At 39.5% G+C, this 24,428-nt stretch overlaps 1 protein-coding gene across 1 annotated transcript in view; it reads right to left on the reverse strand.

Moving 5' to 3' along the window:
* Nucleotides 1–3,022: 3,022 nt before the first annotated feature.
* Nucleotides 3,023–24,428, reverse strand: part of LOC122081881 (nucleoid-associated protein At4g30620, chloroplastic-like) — a 38,493-nt gene continuing 17,087 nt past the window's right edge. The window contains exons 3-7 of the mRNA XM_042649247.1: nt 7,277–7,377; nt 7,142–7,181; nt 4,902–4,973; nt 3,370–3,426; nt 3,023–3,285 (exon numbers count right to left, since the gene is read on the reverse strand). Coding sequence (XP_042505181.1) covers nt 3,211–3,285; nt 3,370–3,426; nt 4,902–4,973; nt 7,142–7,181; nt 7,277–7,377 — 345 coding nt within the window. The 3' untranslated portion in view covers nt 3,023–3,210. The remainder of the gene's footprint in view (nt 3,286–3,369; nt 3,427–4,901; nt 4,974–7,141; nt 7,182–7,276; nt 7,378–24,428) is intronic.

Consider the following 24,428-nt stretch of genomic DNA (forward strand, 5'->3'; position numbering starts at 1 on the left):
TTTTTTTTTTTTTTGTTACTGGTAATTTCAGGTTTGATTTGGAATGTGGATGGTACTTCCAAGACTATGGTGAGAATGCAACTATGATTGGGAGAATCAAAGAGGGAGCCATTGATAGGGCTTTGAAAACAACTATGTTGTTCTCATGAGACTTGGATTCTTTGATGGCATCTCTTCACTTGAAGTGTTTGATATATAGGAGGAAAGTTGCCTCTTACATGGTACACTAATGACGACACAGACAAGTTGCCCATGAATTCCATGTCCCTAAGGCTCCAGAATTTGGCTACCCTGGAAGGCCTTATAAGTTCTTCAATGGTGAAACCCTTTATCCTTTTGGTTATAGCCTCAGCTACACTCGGTTCAAATACTCAATGGTATCTTCTGCTCACGCACTTCAACTGAAATTAAGAAGGCTCCAATATTTCTGTGATCTCACTTATGAGGCTTACACTGCCATCCAGGGAGAACATATTATGGTTGGAGATGCAGAACTCTTTTTACCAGTTCAAATCAATACTGACTTACCACAACTAGATGGTTACTTAGATCGTTTAGGTTAGCTTAAGTTCTTATTATCTTTTTTTCTTCTCTAACTCCAGTAATAGTTAGGAGTGGTTATTTGTTCTTGAGTTCCTTAGTTTAATTCTTTGTTACTGCAATACAATATGATGGGATTTATTAAGTTTCTCAGTAGTTAAACATTAACTTTGATCTTTACAATCAAGTATTTTAGGTTTTTAATCAGATTTTCATCCTACTTTCTCCATTTTTTTATTTTCATATACTCTCTCTCTCTCTCTCTCTCTCTCTCTCTCTCTCTCTCTCTCCCTCTCAAAACGAAAGACAACATATATACCTTAGATCAATCTTTGATAATTTTTGCCCTACGTGGATTTGCACGTATAATTTTTACTAGTATATATATAGTATTACATTTTCAAAAAAAAAATTATTTAATAAAAAACCAAATGCAGCCTAAGTGTAGCACTATACCGAAAGTTAGTCATATGACCTTAATTAGGGGTGTCAATCGGTCAGGCCTAATCGAGCTCCCCACTTGAAGACCTTGCACCATGATCGGCTCATTTAAGTAATTGGTCCTCTTAAGACATGGTCCCATTCATAAACAGTCGGTCGGGTAACGGTCTTTAATTGGGCGACCAATATTCTGGCTAAATGGACCTTAGTCAGGCTTTAAACAGAATAATGACACATTTGTCTCTAAACGGGCTATAGTCGGGCTCTAAAGGGTCTATAATTGATCTTTGAATGTGTTGGGCTTTGTAAACAAGCTCCTAACAAGCTCTAAGCAAGCTATAAATGATCCTTAAACTGTTGGGCTATTAATCGGTTAGCCCCAATCAAACGCCTGTTGGGTAGCACCCTTGCATTGTGAATTATCTATTAATAAATGTGTCCGACTACAATTAATAGGGAAGGCCAATTCAGCCTTTAAATGGTCGGGCTTGCTGGTCCAGGGCTATAATTGACAGCCCCAACCTTAATACTCTAGGTTGGTTGGTTTTTTCCTTTTTTCTTTTTTTTTTTTTTTCTTGGAGGGTGGGGGGAAGAAGCTTACATTCAATACAATTCAATTCATGTTCTTCCCCACATTCTTCATCATTACAAGTTTGCGGAAATGTTTCATAAGTTATGGTGACCTGATTCACCATGTATGTGCATGCTCCCTTCATTGAAATCAGTTTCTTGACATCTCAATTTTTTTTTTTTTCTGTGTAAGATGTTAGATTAGTTCTAACATTTAACAATTAATAGATGATGTTGACCAAACTTTCCATGTGGTAATTATTAAGTGCATGATTGGAGAGGTTTGAATGGCCAAACTTCACTCCCTAAAATTTTCACCAAAAAGGGTGGGGGCTTGAATTAAAGAACAGGGATCGGATCAGCCAAATTGGCTGGTTCGGATCAGAATCAGCCCAGGCTGATCACTATTTTAGCCAATTCCCTTCCAAGATTTAGGATTACCGTATATTTTAGCCGATTCAGATCTGATCTGAAATGGAATCTGTCGGGTCCGATCCAGATCTTGATAAGTTACAAATGGAGTCTGTCGGGTCTGATCCAGATCCTGATAGGTTGGAGTTATAGTTCATGGACATGCATGGCATCTACTCTTGGTCCAGCTTTATCAACAATAAGATAATGAAATGGCAGAGAACTGTTTTCAGGAGTGGATCCTATGGATCAAACCAAGCACACACTTGATCAAACCACCTGTATAAAAGATGAGGGAGAGGGTTTCCGATATTGCCAGCATGAAAGGAATCTGCATGCTACCACCAATTAGGGGTCTGAAAAATGTATCATCTATGTAGGGATCTACTCCTCTCCAATGACTTGGGCCTCCAGCGACTCATCCAAGGTTTGGGACATGCATCCCAACACCTGCCAACAGCTGGGATGCACGTCTAAGTGCTCCTAGCCCTAGGATGAGTCATTGGAGAGTAGTTGATGTTGGAGAGGATCTTTTTCTTACATGTAGACCCCACATTTTCAAAAAACAAAAAGAAAAAAGTTTGTAACCCTTGCTAGCGTAGTAAAGAATTCACATACGGACAATGTGTGGATCTTTTCCCCATAGATGATTACCAGTCTTTTTTTTTTTACCGGTCCTACTCCATAAAATTGGAGACCACTTTCAGAGACTTCACAATGGAATCACTAACTGGTTGCCTAAACCCAATTGCTACGACTCATGGGGAGTTCAGAATGTGATTTGAACCCATTTGCATTTCTACAACCTGAACTGTACAAATGGATGAGACCTAAATAAGAGTCAAACAGGAAGTCATTGGCTCCCTCTAAATTCCATCCTCGATGATAATGACGATGCTTACCTTAGGCAAATCTTAGTCCTATAGTCCTCCTCCTATGATTAGTTGGATTTTATGGTGCATATCTGGCTTATGTACCTTGGAACTTTAAGAATAATATCATGTGTTTGCCTGAAGTCTATCATGTAAGTTGGGTATTATTGATAGGTCGCTCAGCAAAATAGATTAACCTGCTTATTTCAGTAACAAAGACAAAGATTACAGGATCTGAATCTTCTACCATCCCATAAACCATGAGTACATTTGATCAGATGCTGATGGCATGGTAAAACATTGTAAAAGACCACCTCTGCTCAAGTACTATACAAAATTGAAGCTTGCATATCACCAGCACCATGGAATAGTATGGTCACTTCAATCCCTCACCAAGGCCTTGAGGCATCCCTAAACTCTGCGCAAGGTTACTCATCCTCTCCTTCATTGACTAAAGTAAAAAAAACAAGGCCCATATTAGTCAGGTTGAGAGAGAGAGAGAGAGAGAGATCATCTTGAGCAGATGGTTCCTCACCTGAACACTTTTCTGGTGTGCGTCTTTGTATGCCTCTGTAACTAATAGTGAAAGCTTCTGCATAAACAAAATGATGCATGTTAACCTTGGATCAAAATTGTCTGATCTCCAAATACAGCTTTAAAAGGTGCAACTACAAAGCAGGTACAGTTTAAACCAATTCATATATAGAAAAGTACAGACTAAAGCAAAATTAACAGTGTGACATAAAGCTGTGCACAATGCTAGTTTGTTTTCATTTAAGAAGAAGATTTCCATCACAACTTTAATCAGAATGAATGAACTTTTCATTGGCAAGCATCCAGATTTGTACAAAAGAACGTAAGATCTTAAACTAGCTGACCAACTAGTTACCAAATTTCAAGAGGAGTACATTCACAATAATGCTGAGGTAATGGTACTCGGCTGAGAACAAAAGCACGAGATTAGAGCCTAGAAGGACGAGGGAACTGTGGACTGCATCATAAGTGTTAAATGGACAGACATTTGAAAACCTTGGTGCAGGAGTTTCCAAAAAATAATTGCCATATTTTGAAATATTGCCTGAAATCTGACAAAAATGGTTATTTTGCTTACACTAACAAATAGAAGGTTCATCCAAAGTTTTCTGCATAATTATTATGTATTTTTCTTTTCCCTCTCACTACTTCATACTTCATATTAGTTAAAGATACAAATAATATCAATCAAAAATGCAATTTCATGGATAGAAAAGACCTTACCCAAGCTCAATGTTCTGTGATCTACAGTGTCTCTGAGTATCAAAACATAATGTCAACCTTTAGGTCAAATCATTATAACCATTCATTTTCATAAGCACTAGAAAACAATTAACTTGCATTGCATATTAGTTCATTATTCCAGAAATTCAGATGAAGTCTCATGCACCCAAACTAACACAATCTCATGAATGAGTCCTAACATCAAAATTAAACAAATGGCCCTAAGCCGAATCTACGACATCTAGGGTTATTCCATTAGTCTCTACATTGTGAACAAATGGAACGAAGAAGAATCCTTAGTATCAAACTATTTTTAAGCCCCACTGAACATTTCCTCAGGGCATGATCTAGCAGCTAGTAAGCGTATTAAGTTGTACAGCTGTACATGCATGAGTCCAAAATTTCATCCATCTAGTCTAAAAAGAACACAAAGCAGACAAAATGTGAAAAGGCAGGCTAATTTGTAGCATTTTAAACTTTTGTGTCTCCCTAGCTTTCAAAGTACTTGTCGTCATTTCATACATGGAAGGGTAGGATATGGTATTTTTCTCAAAGTGGATTGCACCATTGATTTCCAGAGAGTATAATTGCTTACAGAGTTAAGATAACCCAATGGGGTGTAACAGGGGGGAAAAAATCACAGCAAAGGCAGAACAACTATTTTTAAGTCTAATAGCTCGTAAACCACCACAACCCCACCCCCCAAAAAAAAAAAAGGTTGTTATTTTTTAGTAATGCACAGAACAATTATTTTGTAAAGGTTGAGAGAAAGAAATGCATAACCAGCCTAACATAACAATGTTCACTTACTTCTGGTCCTAACTCCATTGCAGCCTCAGTGATCTCAGTGCGTATAGGTTGCTGGTTTCCAGAAAGCGTAACCTACAGAAAACTGCAGCTATAAATAAAATAGTCCCTTAAAGAAATAAATAACACAGAAAAAAAAAATTCTTTAACGTTCAAATACAATATCACCATAAAATGCTTCAATCTGATTTCTCTGAGGCTCCAATTGGTTGGTAAATGGTGGGCCCTTAATGTCGTGGAGTGTACATGATACAGACATCTTTGATTTCCATGCCCTGATGTATGCATGATATAAATATCTTTGGTTTCCCACCCAGTAGTGCCCAGGCCTTTGGAAAGCAAGGAACAAGCCTGGTAAACCAAACAAGGGAATTGGGGTTCTTTCATCTGTGGAGGACCTCACAAAGCCCATGACTGCCCGAAGAAAGAAAAATGGAGTGCATTGATCACAGATGACGGACAGGAAGGCATTTAGGCTACCCGTGGGAACTCAGTACAAATGCTGAATGCCCGTCTACAAAAGGAAACCCAGAGACCATTAATGCCGAATTTTACAGCAGACCAAAGATTTGAAAATCAGATATACCAGGACCATTTGAAAAGAAAGAAAAAACACTGGTGGTTTCAAGAGAAATTGATCACCGCTTTCTCAGAGAACACCAGAATTGGATGGGAGAGAGAGTTGCAGACCAGTGGAGACAGATTACTGCAGATTGGGTGGGGAAAGAGTTTCAAATCTGAGGTGATGGGAGAGAGTTGCAGATCAAAGGGGGAGAGGCAGAAAGTCACAGGTTAGGAAAGAGAGAGGGAGTCGCAGATTGGAGGGGGATCTTGATGCTCAGGTGACTTGTCAACATCTCATTTGTAGAGGAACTGGGTTTCAGACCCGGTGAAGGGTAACGAGAGAGAGAGGGGGAGATGGAAGACTGGGATTTTTTACTGTTACCCAGCTCAGTTTTCCATCAAATCAGATGAATTCTGAGGGGACTTTTGGGGGAGGGAAGACAGAGTAGACAGCGCTTTTATCATTGAATGTGCTTATCGCTACCCGAGGTATCCAGAGTAATCAACTTTCAAAAACCGAAAGACAGTTGTCAGGCTTTCCTATACTGTCGCTACCCAACGGTCAAAGAAGCCCCACCCCCCCTCCCCAACAAAAAAAAAAATCTATATGGGCATTAAGCTTGTTCAGCACAAATGAAAAGCTTGGAATTCAAAGACAAATAAAACCTAACGAAAATCATGATAATATTCTTCTCCCTTCTTGCATACTACATCCATGGTCTAAAGTATCTCCGATACCGATACGTATCTTAAATTTAGTCGACTGATACGATACACACCAATACGATACATGAAATTTTTAAAATCCTTTCGTATCGATATATATCCTACAATACATACCGATGTGCATCAATAGACCACCGATACATATCGATACAATACGATACTATATGCACAGATACGACTTTATGGAAAATATAAAATCGAGGTGAAATGTACGTTTTGGTATGTATCGGTGAGTATCGATGTGTATCAATTGGTAAGTATCAGTGAGTATCGGTACGTATCGGTGAGTATCGGTATGTACCAGTGAGTATCGGTATGTACCGATATAGTGCGTTACGGTCATATAATAGCCAAGATGGGTAATTTTTCAGAAAAACACGATTTTTTTAGGGGTTTTTGTTCCAAAATTGCTGCCAATCATATTTCTCTCTAACCAAAGTGGAAATCAAGGTTGGGAATAAGGATTTTATATTTATGGGACAACTACAAACCTTGAATTCTTAGTATGATACTCTCAATTTAGTATTTATGCATAACATTTGTTATCAATAGCTTTTTTTAAAAAATTCTTTATGCAAAAGTGTTTAAAAAAATGTTTCCAATTCATTTATGTGTGTATCTTTAGCATATCTTAGCGTATCTCCGATACGATACGATACCCTCCGATACGTATCTTAATTTTGGCCAACCGATACGGCGACCGATACTTTAATCCTTGACTGCATTCTCCCAATGCCACTAATATTAAAAGAAAAAGAAACAGATTTTTCTTAAAACAAGAAAAACGAAGATGAAAGAAGCAAGAGTGAGAGAATCATTTGCAAATCTGAGATAATATAGGGCAATATAAGATTAAGCCCAACTCTCAACTTCTCAACTGGCTTTGAATCATGGGCTAATTAAGTTTAAATTTGTTTGAACCACTTTTAGAATCATGATATAATATTGCATACCTTTATTAGTTCACCTTCACAGTAACCATCAAACTCAGCTCTGCAAAACAGAAGCCAGAAAAAACCAGACTTAAGATTTTCAAAACCAACAACAAAAGTGTTACAGTGAAAAAGGGGGTTGGAAACAGTACTCACACGGCAAGTTCTTTCTGTACACGCACTGCTTCGACTTGAACAACCATCTGTGCCTTCTTAACAGTTTCATAAAGATTTTGCATATTTCCTAAAATCCCTGCCTATATACAAGTAAAATGATGGAAAGGTTAGATTTCTCGACAAAAGCTTAATGACTAAAATGGGATGTTATATATTATTCTCCATCTCTACAATCAGTGAAGAGTTTAGAAAATTTTGTAATACATAAACACAGGATACCAGAATAGCAGATGTCTGTAGAGGTGGGTGCCAAGCCAGATTGATCAGTAAGGATATCAACTATCAAGGGGCATTAGCAATATTTTAATAGAAAAAAGAATTCTTGAGCTAAAAGTAGCACATCAAAACCCACAGATTGATAGTAAAGATGTCAAGGTACATTTGTAATATCTTCATAGAAAATAGAATTCTGAGCAAAAAGTAGCACAGAAAAATATATCAAAGTGTCAATTTAAGAAAATTCTTGGATCAACATATCTGTCAAACAAGGAGTCGGAAAGAAATGAGCCCTGGTGTAACACTTGTTGCCATAGATTCCTGAGGTATGTGATCATATTTTTTTATATGGATATAAAAAAAAGATGGATGCCAAAGAGAAATGAATAATACAGAATGCACAACATATCCATTTTATTCCAGAGCTCATACTACAAATTTCTTCATCAATCATTTGCCCCCATCTCTTTTTTTTTTTTCTTTTGGATTGCAGCTGTAACAATACCAAACCCTAATAAAACAGCAATCAGAGGAGGAAGAAGAAGAACCAAAGAGAGAAAGATGAGAGGAGAGCAAACGAGAGGTAAAGAGAAAAAGAGTCGCGGCTAGGATAGTCCTTCTAGTCGATACCCACAATGTATATCTAGTTACTCCACTTACCTAATAGAACAATCGACCTGAATATCTGGTGGGTGACAGATAGGCTGAACCCTAGGTTCAGAATTCACACCCCTTTAACAGGATCTCAAGAAAACCCTAAACCAGAAACTAGGTTTAGTGATAAGGTCAAAGCCAACCTTTATGAATGGGGTCCAGATTCTGGTCAAAGGTAATATGTTGTTAGGATATCAAAACCCCAAAATACTGTGATGATTCAACAGTCAGATTTAAGTCAAGAGTCATCACAGTATAGATGAAACCCAAGACCCAGAATTTGGGAGATTTAACACAACAGCAGATCGGAGGCTCAGATCAGCCACCAACTTTGGTTGAAGGTCACTGCTGAGAGGCCCTTTAATACCCCAAGAGAAGAGGGAAATCTGCTGGCCGGATTTACTGATATGACCAATATCGATTTCAACAAAATAGGGCTCAAAACAGAGCCCGCCAACTTTATGACAGTGGTTCTTTGCTGTCATTGAAATCCCAATACAAACAGCAAATGAACAGCACTAACAGTAGATGAATACCCTTCCAATCTCAAGTTAAACCAAACTTCAGCAATCACAAGTAACACTAGATGAAAGAATGCATACTTGAGAAGGAAAAACAAAACATAGGGAAGGGGATATAACCTTTGATTTCCCACTAAAAGGCCTACATTAGAATCTTTCCAATCACAATACTCTTCATTGAATCTCACAGAAACTCACTTTCTCAACTAAAAAAGAGGCAAATGTTGGTGTACGATGTCTTGTATTCCGTCACAGTTTAATCCAAGGAGTATTGGTGCAGCGCCACGACAGGCAGGACGGCAATCCCGCTAACCGGTTAGCTGGCCGTGGGGGTTGCAAGGGGGCAAGAGGCCCCCTGTATAGCAGAGCTCGAATTTTTTATTTGAAGGCAATTGTGTACTTTCCGGATTAGGGTTTTTCGCTATATATTTGTAGCGAGGGTTTCTTTCTCTGTAATGCAAGCAATACTGAGAGGTGTGAGGGATGAGAATTTTAACCCTATTCTCCATTGATAGTGAAGCTGGATCTCATCTCACCAGGGACGTAGGCAATCTTGCCGAACCTCGTAAATCTGTGTGCATTGTTTGTTCTTGTTTTTTCTCATTATCTTTTGCATCGTTTTAAGGTTGCATTTCTACAGCAAAGCCATACTTCATTCATCAAATCATTGGGTTGACAATAGCCTACAATCAGTTTTGTTTAAAATAACAAAATCCCTAGCTAAGTAAGAAACTTGTTTAACCAAACTTACATAGCCAATAGGAAACCTAAAACAAAAAGGACACTTAAAAGGAAACGCTCTACACTATGTAAAGGAATTAGGCTGAAATAAAACAACTTAAATTAACCTAATAAAGTACATACAGTATTCCTACTTCCTACCCTAATTTAGGTCCACTAAAGTGGCTTATTACCAAAAATAAAATCATTGGACTAAAGGCCAAACGAAAGCTTATTTCTAATAAAATAAGCCCATATATGTGATTTATCAACATCAACTCTCCCCGTCTTGAAAAAAAATCGACCTCGAGTTTTGCAGAGGGATTAGGCCGTATTTTATACATCCATTGCCCTTTTAATTAAGTATTTTGATCCTAGATCAATGATAAAAGTGACTACATAATGTGATTTTCTCACATTTACAGGTTACAAGGTCATGCGCATAAAAAGATGCTAAATGGGAGGATTTGATGCAATCTAGACACCAGTTTACCCATGGATCGACTCACATATGATCAAGGGTAAGATCAGAAGAATTTTCACTTAAGAAATCAAGGGAAAATGAGGAATTTCACCTCAAATTAAAAGTTTGACAAAGAGATTGAGCAACAAAGAAGAATTGGACAAGGGAGGACTTGCGCAAGTTTGAGAAGAGAAGTGTAAGGGGCATGATGGTAATTTTAAAATTTAAAGAGTTCTCCGGAACATAATGGATATTGGGCTCGTTGCATTTGTAATTTAAAATGATGCATCTTTAATTCTCGGGTCGAGTCAGTCCGGGGTCAGGATGGAGAGATATAGCCGAAAAAACCGTTTTCCGCTAAGTTAAAATTTAGAATTTAAAAAAATATATATATATATATATATATATCTCCTCTCTCCTCTCTCTTTCCCATTCCTTTTCTTCTTGGTTTCCTTCTTTCTTTCCCTCTTTCTTCTCTTACATCTTTCTCTTTCCTACTTTGTTTCTAAATCTCCTTCTTTCTTCTCTTGCAAGTATCTCTCCATTTCCTAAACTATTTCTAGCACTCTCTCTCCTTAGCCTATATATAGGAACCTAATTCAGAACTTGAGAATTACAACTTTTTAGAGAGTTTTTCCTTATGAGATTTTTCTTTTCTCTTGAGTTGTAAGTAAAGATTGAAGTTGAAGTTTGAAGTCCTTAAGCGTGGATTTCTGCAATACATATTCAATAAAGTATCTTTTTATTCTCTTTTTAAATTTAGATTTAATTCAATATCATGTCTTGTCCATCTTCTAGTTATTTTTCATCTTTCTTCATCGCCATGCTTAACTATCTGCAATTTTCTCTATAAGTTCATTGCAAAATCCTGGCCAATAGGATTCGGAAAGTCATTGATTCTCTTGTGAGCCCCAACCAATCTGCTTTTATTGCTGGCAGGAGCATTGTTGATAATATCATTATTTACCAAGAGATTGTCATGATATTCGATCAAAAATCTCATTCCCCTTCTGCTCTCCTTAAAATTGATATCCACAAGGTGTTTGATTCTCTCAGTTGGGACTTCATTTCTATAGTCTTGCTCTAGATGTCCTTCCCTCCTTCCTTTGTCCACTGGACCTGCTGCTGCATTTCCTCCCTCGATTCTCTGTTTTGGCTAATGGTAGTCCTGCTGGGTACTTTCCATTGGGCCGCGGTATTCGGCAAGATTACCCCTTGTCCCCCTTTCATTTCTCTCTTTCTCTTGAAGTCCTGTCTCGCTCCATCCTATCTGCCACTGATCTCCACCTCATCTCCCCTATTCCTAAATGCAAATCCCTCCGCCTCTCCCTCTTGCCTTCCCTAACGACATTATGATCTTCTCTAAAGCTAACACCCTCTCCATTTCTACCATTATGTGTAACATCCTAATTCTAGAACCCCAGACTTAGGAGTAGGAGGTTTATGGGGGGAGAGAATACATGGAGATAAGGACACCTTATTGTGGTATAGGGATAGCCTAAAGGATGGCCATAAGGTTGAAAAAGGGATCCCACATAAGGTGGAGTACTTTAGTGAAAAGGTTGGACAACAGAAAATTAAACAGAGAATAACCGGCTGGAGAGGTTCTGGCCAACCAGCCTGCCGGTTTGGGCAACAGAATGCCCAGAATTGAGGATTTTCCTCTGTGGGCCCCACCATTTGATAGGATTTTTCCGCCCACTTTCTATCATAATTAGAGGAATGTTTAAAGGTTTTACTGCAACTGGGTTCATGTTAAAACCCATTCTCTATGGAGAGTTATTTGAATTTGAAATCGGGCAAAAGTGAGTTTTTGTAAAAAAAAAAAAAAAAAGGATTTTTGGCCAAACAGACCTTAGGGCCAAAAAGGAGGAAAGTCGGTTCTTTCTCTCCTCTATCTTGCTGCTCTGAACAAAGAAAAAACACAGAAGAGAAAGGAGGAAAAGGAAGGGAAAGGAAGAAGAAGGAAAGAGAGAGACAGAGAGAGAGCGCAGCAGCAGCTCACTGCCCTTGCCTGCGGCTGCTGCTGCTGTGCATGCAGGTGTAGCTGGTGGTGCTGCATGTTGCTGCTGATTACCCCATGGTATTGCTGTACTGCTGCTGAATTTGAGAGCTGGAACTGAAATTTTACAGCTCATGATAGATCCTCTTATACCTGGAACTTGTAGGGAAGGTAAGTCTTAACCCTAACCTTGAAAGTTGACTAACTAATGGATGGTTGGGGGTAAGGAAAGTACAGAAGTGGAATTGAAAGAAGGAAATTGCTTGTGAAGACCTGATACAGGTTCTCACAACAAAGAGCCCCAACTGTGGAGCCCAATTAAGAACCCAAATGGGTACAAGGTTGCCCTGGAAACCCAAAGACTAAGGGCTTTTCATAATGGACTGAAATAGGATGAAATTTGTGGTGAAAATTACCCACACATGCTGCCAATTTTGCCAGGAGATATAGCAAATCCGATTAAAGTGAGGCTTAGAACAATTAATACAAAGCATGGGGACCTAGCCCGGGTAAGAAAACGGTTTGGTTTGGTATAATAAAGGGAGATAACGCAAGATAAATATGTTTTCAAGAATGGAATTTACTGGGATCAATCCTGTCATCAAGTACAGGGCTGTAGAGCAGTAAAAACCCATTCTGCCAGGCAACCGGCCAGAGAGCCTCCGGCTAACCGGCCAGCTGGTTGGGCCTGACAGAATAGGATTGTGAGGTTATTTTGTTGATACCTGGGTCATGTCTATCTGGAAGTGTTCAGAACTGCCAAAACTGCTATGAATATAGTATGGCCATGATGTATGAACCTGTAAAGGAGAAGAAAAGGGACAGAATAGGGGGTGAGAATGTATAAGAAGGAAATGACCTTTTACCCCTATCATAGTAATAAAAGTAATTCTTGGGATAAAGGCTACACTGACATATCCAAGGAGGTTGAATAAGGATTAAGGATCTATAAGACCAACCCCATAACCCAAGGATAAGTCCAATGACTGTAGGGGTTAGGCAAATGCCCTTCTAACTAGATGAGAGAAGGAATTAGGTTACAAATAGTTTTGAATACAGAAATGTAAATAGAACCTAGGAAGGATAATTCATGACTGATTATGTTAAGTTGATTCACATGTAAATTGTTAATTAGGGGTCTGATATACATACTTGGTGAAGATAATATGCAAGACTGGAATTAGTGAAGAGCATCAGGCATGGAATTTCAGGTGACGGGTTTGTTTGCTGCTTGTATCCTGTTGTGAGTAATTAATCTTCCAGTTTGAGATTTCATATATTGAATTGTATAAATGTATTTTCTATAAAATTATAATCTTTCACTTGATGTATGTTTTACCAGAATGAATGTGATATTTGATGTATGTTTTACCAGAATGGATGTGATCATGAATGTGAGGATGCCTAGGATGATAGTGGTGTGGAAATGGTTGTAATATTGGCGTTCTGTGGCACAATGTGGCCAAGGATCTGTCCGATACCGTGGGCTTAGAGGTCAGTCTTATGGCTGTAGCCACAATTGTATATATTGGATGCTATGGATGCATGTAGTTGCATATGGCTAGGCTCACATCCCCAGTGCTATATAGATTTTGGCTAATCTCACGCGGTGGTATGTCGTGTAGGACTACTATGCCCAGATATGACGTACTATATCTTGATGGGCACAGCATAATACGACGTACTGTACTATCAGACACATGGGGAGACTGAGGCTCTGACCGGGACCATGTTGTCGGGGTTACTATTTAGGGGTTAACCGGGAGACCGAGGCTCTTACCGGAGCTGGCTGGCTCCTGCCTGCAACAAGCTTGTATTCCTGAGGCCCAACGTACAAGGTAGGGAATACCACCTACGTTTCTTATAGCACTTATACCCATAGGATGAGACTTAGTAATTGGAATGAAATTAGATTAGTAACTGAATCATGTGGATGCTGCATCATGAGCTTGTGATATGGACTTGAGATGCTGTGAGGTTGAGATATATTATCTGTGATTCTCTGATGTGTGCTTGTGTGCTGCACCCCTCACTAAGCATACCCGTGCTCACCCCCCACTCTTAACCATTTCTAGATAATTGAAGCTGGAGCAGAGGTGACCGGGTGATTTATTTGGATATGGAGGCTTATGTATTAAACACCTATGGAAAAGGTGAAGAATTTTAATGTACACAGTGTATTAATGTAAACAATTGTAAGATGTAAGTTATATTTAATGCAACCTGTGGATCAATTTTATGGGCCTGCAATTATATATTTATCATGGTAGATGAACACCACACGTAATTGTGATTTTATGATATATTATTTCTATACTCTGATTTTAGTAGTTATGTAGGGTAGGTTTGGTTACTACCTGCATTCGGGATCCTGGGTGTTATCGGGCTGACTGGATTGGAAATTCCAGTGCCGCATACCTGTGCCATTGAGAGGGTAGTGTGTGACATTATGTCTTTCCTCCATTTCTTTGAATCCTTTTCAGGCCTCTGTAAGAACCTTCTCAAATCTAATATCTTCCTCTTTGATGTCTCTGTTGAGACCCAATCCCATCTCCTCGGCCTTACTGGTTTCTCTTTGGGCTTCTTACCTGTCAAATACCTGGGTCTCCCTCTCATCTCCTCCAGACTCTCAGCCCATCATTGCTCTCCTATGCTTAATCTCCTCTGGAAGAGGCTCCAACTTTAGAAAGGCAAACTTCTCTCCTATACTGGGCTATTCATCCTAATCAGATCTGTCCTCCAATCTCTATACCTCTACTGGTTTGGGATCTTTGTCCTTCCGACTTCAACTATCAAATCCATTGAAGGTCTCTTCTGCTCCTTCCTCTGGAAGAGTTCTAATACCTCTAAGTTCCTTCATCCTCTATCTTGGGAAAAGTTTTTTTTTGCATAAGAAAGAAGGAAGCCTTGGTATCAGAAGAATCAAAGAGGTCAACTCTATGGGCATCCTGAAGCTCATTTGGAAAATTGTGTCCAAGTAGCATAGTATTTGGATAAATTGGGTCTTCTCCTCTCTGCTTACCCACAACTCCCTTTGGACTTCCCCCATCCCCTATAATGCTTCCTGGATTTGGTATAAAATTCTTAGCCTCAGGCCTCTTGCCCTTACTGCCATCTCCTTCGGTATTGGCAACGGTCAGTCGACCTCCCTTCAAATGGACCCTTGGAACCCTTCTGGGATTCTCTCCTCTCTTGTCACTCCTAGGACCATCTATTCCTCTGGCCTTCCTAAATCCTCCATTGTCTCCTCTATTATCTCCCCCCTGGGTTGTCCCCCCTCTCTCCCCTCCCCTCCTCGCAGATCTCTGGTCTTCTCTCCCTCCCATCCCCCCGGTCACCTTGGTAGGGAAGACAAATGCATTTAGCCCCCCTCTTCCAATGGATTGTTCTCCTCTACCTCTTCTTGGTCCTTTATGAGATCCTCTAGCCCTGTTCCTTAGCGAAATCTCGTCTGGTTCAAGGATCATATTCCCTGCCACAACTTCACTGTCTAGAGATGTCTCTCCAACTGCCTCCCAACTCAATCCTTCCCCATCCACCGCCACATCCCTATTAATCCCTCCTGTGCCTCTATCCTCTTGGCTGAGAGGATATCCATCACCTTTTCTTCTCCTGCCCCCTCTCCTCCTTCGTTTGGAAAACTGTCCTCTCTCGGTGCTGGCCCTCCAGAAGGCCGATTCTCCCTTTTGATATGGAATGGATTTGGGTCGATATGACATTTGCGGCTCCTCCATTTGTGATACCATTGGTAAACTAGCCTTCTCTGCAACCATTAACCACCTTTGGATGGAGTGTAACATCCGTAGATGGTCATCCAACCCCCGCTCCTCATACAGGATTTGGACAGCCATCTTCCTTGATGTTACCTCTAAAATCCAATCCCTTCACACCCTCCGCTCCCGCCCTGTCCCAAATTCCCTTAGAAACAGACACATCATCGCCTCCTAGAACCTTATGACTATCCCCACTCCCAACACTTGATGGCCCTTCTCCTCCCACTGCTCCCCCTCCTCCCTTGTTGCTTCCTAGGATGTTGGTTCGCCTCTCTTGGTTTTCTCTTTCTGCAGATGCTTTTATCTTTGTTGCTTTTTAGTTTTACTCCCCTTGGGGCTGGCTTTTCCTTGTTGCCTTAAGCCTCGCCCCCTTTCCCTTGTATTTTCTTTTCTCTTTGGGTATAAATTTATTTATTCATCCAAAAAAAAAAAAAAAAATCCCACAACTTGGGGATTGGATGAAACTATGAGATGAAGAGAAACTTGTAAGCAATTGAAGCCCATTTTCTTAATTCCATACATAGTTGTAATGGCGACAAGGCGGCAATTTGGCGTCCTGGCTAAAAAAGAAGTTTATGGCAATGCTACGATTTACATGACTCACAAATGGCAGTCGCCATTGGTTGATAGGCGTCACCATGGCACCGCCATGGACTCCAGGTCACGCCTGATTCACTAGGCGGTCGATTTTTTGTAAAATGCAGGGTGATTTTGATAAGGCTATGTTGATTTTTGATATCTGATATTACTTAATGTTGGTTTTATATGTTATAGGGTATATATTATAGGCTTGTAGCATATAGGGAAAATAAAAAAGTAGCACACTAAATAACTTTAGAAAATAGGAAAAATAAAAAATGACACATGGGTGATTTGACCGCCATGGCAACGCCATAATGGGCGATTCATCGCCAAATCGATTAGCCACCCCTCCACCGCCTTGGATCGATTTGACGCCGTGACAACTATGATTCCATATAACCAAAACCCTATTGCAAAGTAAAAAATTATGTATATCATTATCTTTCGCATGTGATATAGGGCTAGATTGTTTTTAGATTCGTAAATTTCATGATAGATTCTAATTCCTAAGTGCTTCCCCTCGTCATAATTTCACATCTCTCTAGTGCTTGCATAATTTTAGGTTCATTATTCATTCGTCTTAATCTTAGGTTCACTTTATTATTGCATGTTTAATTTAATTCCGTAGTTAATTCTTTCCTTTTACCATTATTAGTTTAGTATACTTTAATTATGACAACCCCATTAGTTAGTACAATTTTTATTGCCTAGGTTGGAACTGAATTTTCCACAAAGGCTCACCTCCCTGTGATCGAACCGCATCTACACACGACCCGTGTGCTTATAATATTACTTTATTTTTCAACCAGTGTTAGACTTAAACCATTTCCAGATTCATTAAAATATGCTTTCTTAGGATCGAATGAGACACTACCTATCATCATTGCTTCCAATTTGACACCTGATCAAGAAAGCAAACTGTTGGATGTTCTCAATGAACATAAGGCTGCCATTGGATGGTCAGTGGCTGATTTGAAAGGTATTATCCCATCAATTTGTATGCATCGTATCTATTGTGATGATGGAGCTAAACCTTTCCAGGATGCGCAAAGGAGATTGAATCCTAACATACATGAAGTTGCCAAGAAAGAGGTGATGAAATGGTTAGATGCAAACATTATTTATCCGATCTCTGACAGCAAGTGGGTGAGTCCCACTCAAGTTGTGCCTAAAAAGTCGGGCATTACTGTCGTTGAGAACGACTAGGGTGACAAGGTCCCTACTCACACAACCACAGGTTGGCAGGTATGCATTGATTATCAGAAATTGAATTCTGTCACCCGTAACGATCATTTTCCTTTACTGTTCATTAATCAAATCCTAGAGAAATTAGCAGGACAAAGCCATTTCTATTTCTTAGATGGTTATTCAGGTTATAATCAGGTTGTTGTGTGTCCTGAAGACCAAGAGAAAACCACTTTCACATGCCCTTATGGTACATTCGCTTTTCGACGGATGCCCTTTGGGTTGTATAATGCACCTACAACCTTTTAGATGTGCATGTCTATCTTTTCTGACATGGTGGGAGATTTTCTTGAGGTTTTCATGGATGATTTCTCTGTGTTTAAGTCTTCCTTTGATGATTGTCTCTTAAAATTGACCAAAATTTTGAAACGTTGTATAGAGACAAATCTGATTCTGAGTTGGGAGAAGAGCCATTTCATGGTTCAAGACAGCATCATTCTAGGTCACATTATGTCCAAACGTGGGATAGAAGTTGATAAGACCAAGGTTGATTAGATTGCCAAACTCCCACCTCCCACTTCTATTTGGCAGGTCCGTTCATTTTTAGGCCATGTAGGCTTCTATAGGCGGTTCATTAAGGATTTCAATATTATACCTAAACCCTTGTGCAATTTGCTTGCCAAGGATGCACATTTTGTCTTTGATGATGCCTGCCTTCGAGCCTTCCATACTATTAAAGCTTTCTTGTCTGTAGCATCCATAATCCAACCCCCGGATTAGTCGTTACCATTTGATATTATGTGTGATGCATCTAACTATGTTGTTGGAACTGTGTTAGGACAGAGAGTTGACAAGAAACACATTCTCATATGTTATGCTAGTAAGACATTCTCAGAAGCTCAATTGAATTATACTACGGCTGAGAAAGAATTGCTAGCAGTTGTGTTCGCTCTCGAAAAATTCCGATCTTATCTCCTAAGATATAAGGTTGTGGTGTATATTGATCATGCTACTCTTAGGCATTTACTTGCCAAGAAAGACAGCAAACCTAGGTTGATTAGATGGATTCTTCTGTAACAAGAATTTGATTTAGAAATTCAGGACAAGAAAGGTTCCGATAATGTGGTAGCAAATCATCTGTCTAGGATCTTAGTTGAGTCACCCTCCACCAGTGAGTTGGTTAGAGATTTATTTCGTGATGAGCAATTATTCGCGATTTCTCATATGCCTTCTCCTTGATTTGCAATATAGTGAACTACCTGGCTGTTGGGAAACTTCCTAATGGTTAGAGTAAGCAAGAGAAAGATAGATTCTTCTCACAGCTGAAGTTCTACTATTGGGAGGATCCGGAGTTGTTTAGGTATTGTCCTGACTAGATTATTCGCCATTGTGTCCCAGAGAGTGAGTTTCATAGTATCCTTACCTTTTGTCACACTCTTGCATATGGAGGACATTTTAGTGGCAAGAAAACTGCTAGCAAGGTTTTACAGAGTGGTTTCTTTTTGGCCTACTATCTTTAGAGATGCTCATGAATTTTTCCGCAATTGTGTTGTCAGAAAGTTGGAAATATGTCTCGCAGAGATATGATGCCCCTTAATCTTATTTTGATTGTTGAGATCTTTGATGTATGGGGGTATAGATTTTATGGGACCTTTCCCTTTATCTTTCGGCTCTGAGTATATTTTGGTTGCGGTAGATTATGTGTCCAAATGGGTTGAAGCAATGGCCACAAGAACCAATGATCACAAGGTGGTACTTAAGTTTGGACAGAGTCACATTTTCAGTTGCTTTGGATTTCCACGTTCCATCATTAGTGATGGTGGCTCCCATTTTAAAAACTGGAATTTTGGGGCTCTACTGCGGAAGTATTATATTACTTATAAGGTTGCCACGCCTTATCATCCACAAACCAATGGTCAAATAGAGGTGCCCAATAGGGAGATCAAGCGCATTCTAGAGAAAACGGTTAGGCCTGATAGGAAAGATTGGTCTTTGAGACTAGATGATGCACTGTGGGCCTACCGTACTGCTTATAAGACTCCTATTGGCATGTTCCCTTACTGATTGGTATTTGGGAAAGCTTGCCACTTACCTGTTGAGTTGGAACACCGTGCTTTGTGGGCCATTAAAACATTTAATTTTGATATGGTCAAAGTTGATTCCAACCATCGTCTTCAACTCTTGGAGTTGGAAGAAATGCACAATGATGCGTATAAGAATGCACATATTTATAAGGCTATGACAAAGGCCTTCATGATAAACATATTGTCGTAATTCTTTTAAAGTTAACCAAAAAGTTTGGATTTTCAATTCCAAGTTACACCTCTTTCCTGGTAAACTTCGCTCTCGGTGGGATGGCCCCTTTATGGTCACTAAAGTGTCGCCCCATGGTGCTATTACAATTCAAGATCTTAAAACAGGGCACACTCTTCATATTAATGGGCAGCACCTTAAACCTCATGTGGATGGTATTACTGATGGCCAGGTCGTTGAGTCTATTGACTAGATTGATCCGGTTTATGATTTCTTTTGAGTTCCACTGTTTGTCTGGCTGAAAACGGTACACTTAGCACTTGTGGGAGGCAACCCACTATTTTGCTTTGTGTGTATTTTTTTTAGTTGGTTTTTCAGGTTTAGTTATGGAGCGTAACCATATTGGTGTAGATGATAGCAGTAGCACTTTACTCCATCTGGTTGTATTACTCCTCTCCTTTGCTTTGCATTGTATTGTTCCCCTTGCTTTATTTTGTGTTATTCTTTCACCTGCCATTGGGGACAATGTCATTTAAGTTGGGGAGTGAGGGTGAATTTTTTATTGAATGAACAATTTGAACTTGAACTCTGGTATTGATTGCACATTTTTGCTGAATTTTTCTACTCTAGAGCTTTTAAGATCTTTGTCAAGAGTTACAGCATGTGATTCTTAAGTGTGTTGATGCATTTAACAGTTAATTAAACTTAGAACATTATTACTCTTCCATGTTGGTTAACTTTTTGCTTTGGATCTGAAATTTCCATTTTAGTGAATGTTTATGATGATCCTTGTGTAACTATACAACCCTTATGTGTTGAAAATGTTTTAAATCATGCATTATGACTTCCTCCCTAATAACTGGGTTTCTTTGCCACAAGCATTGAAATTCGCGTCAAACAGGTGGAATGAATATATTAAAAAAAAAAATGAAGAAGAAGAAGAAGAGAGAGAGACTTCCTACTGAGTAACCGGGCCTCTGTGTCACAAACATGGAGTTTCGCATAAAAAGGTTAGACAGTTTGAGCAAAATTTGAAAATTTTGATCTAGTCTTATCTTGGCTTGTAGCCTATTTGGGTTGAGTAAGTAAGTCCGAGGGGTGTTCTACACCTAGTTCCTTAAAGCCATCTGGCTAGAGAGCAATTGACCCAAAGCTCGCTACATAGCCCATTTAGAAAGTTTAATAGGTCAGGACATTGCACGAATCAGAGTAATTGAAAAAAAAAAAAAAGTATGATCATAGTTGCATGACAAAAGTGATGACTTGTATAGCACTTGGACCTCATTACTTAGCTACGATGGTTGATTTTGAATGTAAGAGTAAAAGTTGGCTAGAGTGGACAAGGATGTTGTTCTTTTTTTAACTTTGTGTTGAATTGTTGGCATATTTAGAATCTTTGTTATTGATTCGTTGATGATGCTCTTACTTGTTTATGAGGGGTTACATTAAGCTAGGGGTGTCAACCGGTCGGGCCTACTTGAAAGCCTTGCACCGTGAACGTCCATTTAAGTACACAACCCTAACTTTGGGGGGCATGGTACGGTTTATAATCGGGCTGGTCGATGTCAGGCTTTAATCGGGCTTCCTTAAACGGGCCTTAATCGGGCTTTAACCGGGCTACAGACCTATTTAATCTAAATGGGCTTTAAACGTGCCTACCCAAAAATTATATTCTTAAGTGGGTTGAGATTATGGTTGTTCTTTTTAAAAAAAAAAGAAGAGATTATGACCATTACAACTTACAAAATAAAGCTGAATTAAATCAAATCCTACTACAAAGCAAAAGGTAAGAAATCTTAATTAGTTTCTTACTAGTAGTGGCATAAAAGGAATTTTATCTAGTATTAAAGGGGGTCGGGCTGGGTCGGGCTACAACGAGTCGATTCAATTGAGCATATAAACATATTGGTTCGGTCGGGCACTCGACGGGCTAGCTACCTACACCGTGAACACCCGTTTATCGTTTATAAACGTGTCGAGCTCGGTTGGGCCTACCGGTGCGGGCTTAGAATTGACACCCCTACATTAAGCTAATGGCATGATAGGTAGAGTAGTTATTATTGTCTTTCACTCGAGGACAAGCAAAAGTGCAATTGGGGAGTGTGATCGGGTCGTAATTATTCACAAAACTACTACTCAATTGTTGATTTTAATTAGGTTTTCATGATTAATTTGACCACATATTGTGATGATCTTTGATTGCAGGGTTTTCAAGGGATGTGCACAGATTTGATGCTAAATGGATGAAGATGGTTCAGTCTAGAAGCAAGGGCAAAGGATCAAGGGTAGAGTTGGAATTTCCAAAAGAGGGAGAGAATAAAAAAATAAATAAAACAAAAAAAGAAAATTGAGGAGAGAGAAACCCCACGGTTTCTCCTTCTTTCCCTCTTTCACACGTCCTTCCCTTCTCCTTCTCTTACTTTATCTCAGCATTTTCTTTCTCCTTGTCCTAACCATCTCCTAAAATCTCTCCCCTAGTACCACTCCAGCCCATGACTCCATTCCTTTTCACAACTCCACTTCTGCTTTTTCTCTCTGTCCTAAAATCCCTCTCCTAAATTTCTCCTACCAATCTCTTTTCCTATAATTTCTCTCTTTCCTATCCCATCTCACCCTAGCCACGGTTCTCCATCTCCCACCGAACCTCTCCCTCCTACAATGTCTCTCTTTTCTCACTCACCTCCCACGTTCTCTCTCTCCTCCTTGCTCTCACAACACACACCCTTATCCCTATCGATCTCTCTCTCCCACGTTTCTCTCCCCCTCTCTTTTGTCCTAATCTAGGCCCTATCTATATCTTCTTTTCCCTAATTTTTCTCACATCTCCCACGGTTCTTCTTGTTCTCTATCTTTCTCCTTCCTTCTTTGTCTCTCCCACGCCAACCCATTTTCCTCTCACTCACGTTTCTCCTTTTTCTCTCCTACTTCAATTCCATCTCACATAACACACTGATGGGGACATCAAGGTGTACAGCCGAAAGAAGAAGGCCCAACCACACGATCCATCTTTGTGGCTGGAGGATTAGAAGAAACAAGAAAGAAGAAGGAAGGAGAGAGAGGATCAAACCAGACTTTCCCAGCGCTGGTCCATTCTTCTCTCCTCCCCCATTGGCCAATTTATGTGGCCCCCATAGATCTGATTTGGTTATTTATATTTAGTAGTTTCTTTTAGAATCATGTTTTATTTTTAGTTTGAGATAAATTAGGAAGTTACATGTTTTATTTCTATTGGTTTTTAGAAAGTCCTATATTGACTAGGACTTATTTTTGTTCGTAATTAGTTCTTTTAATTGACTAGGATTCCTTTTTGTTAGCAATTAGTTTCTTATTTAAGTGTAAGGCCATTGGCCAAGAATTTTAGTTAATGAATTATTGACTCTCTCTCTCTCTCTCTCTCTCTCTCTCTCTCTCTCTCTCTCTCTCGATTCCCTCTCTCTCGATTCTCCTTCTCGTCTATCTCTCTTTCTCGACTTTCTTTCTCTTTTTCTCGCCTTCTCTCTCTCACGACACTCTCCCTCTCTCTCTTTTACCCCCTTTGTCTTGGTTGATATTGCTGGCTGCCCCTACCGTTCGTAAGCTACTGGCAGCCCCTACACACACACACACAAGATCCACCGGCAGCAATCAAGAATACTTCTCTGCAGGCTGGATTTTCTTCATCAACAACAGCATGGACAGAAAGCTTTTTTTCATCCTTGGAGGACGTCATCTTCTTCTTTACTCCTCAGACCTGGGCAACAAGTAAGTAGTGAACTGAACCCTTCCACCCCCCATTGTTCCCTTATTATTTGCTTCATCCTCTTCCATTAAACCCACCCCCCTTTTAGCCCATTGTTTGACCTTTATTTTTCCCACTGTTTTGCCTTAGACGTTGCTGATTTTCTTTATTACAAAGCATGACTGGTTTTAGAACATATAACAAGGGATTCTTATCTATCTTTGGTGCTTAATAGGCTAGTGTTAGAACCTAACTTTGCTTACTGCTATGTTCCCTACCCCATATTCCCACTTGACGCTTAAGTGAATTTATGTGTTTTTCTTCTTAGACTATTATTGCTCATTGTTACATTGCTCATTAATCTCACTTTATTTTGCATGTCAATCTTGTTTGTTGAGCCTCCCTTACCCTGTCCAACCCAAGTCACTTGAGTTTACCCTACCTAGTTAGTTAATCTTGTACGAAACCTAGTCACCTAAGAACCCCTACATCACACACGCAGCCCTCTCTCCCATATATCCCTCTTGGTCCTTCTCTTTTTAGACTCTACACACTCGTTCTCTAGGAATTAGGGCTGCCCTTTTCATATCAACCCCTCACACACCCTTCACACACATTATCCTTGGCTGGTTTTTCTCTCTTTCTTTTTGTGGTTCTCCTTTTTTCTTGGATTGCCCCCTTCTTGTGGACGGATTTTCCTGGACAGCATTGCACAGAGATCATTACCACTACATCGAGGTTCCATCACCACCATCATCATTGCTGCCCTTTATTCATTCGCATCATGAGCGGTTAAGTCCCCTCTATCTTTAGGTTTAGATGAAGTTTTGATTTACTGTTATTTAATTTCCGGTTGAAATTCATACTTGATTTTTTAATGTTAAAGACCCCTCCCATTGTGGATGATTTTTAATAGTTAAATTAGTTTAAATATTTGTCTCTGTGATTTATTTATTCTATTCAAACAATGGTATTTTATGTTGATTGTTGGCATACACTAATGATAACCCTTAACCAATCAAACTAAACGTGCTAAGCGAAAGC

The sequence above is a fragment of the Macadamia integrifolia genome, chromosome 6 (assembly GCF_013358625.1).
Source record: "Macadamia integrifolia cultivar HAES 741 chromosome 6, SCU_Mint_v3, whole genome shotgun sequence".
Classification (NCBI taxonomy): Eukaryota; Viridiplantae; Streptophyta; class Magnoliopsida; order Proteales; family Proteaceae; genus Macadamia; species Macadamia integrifolia.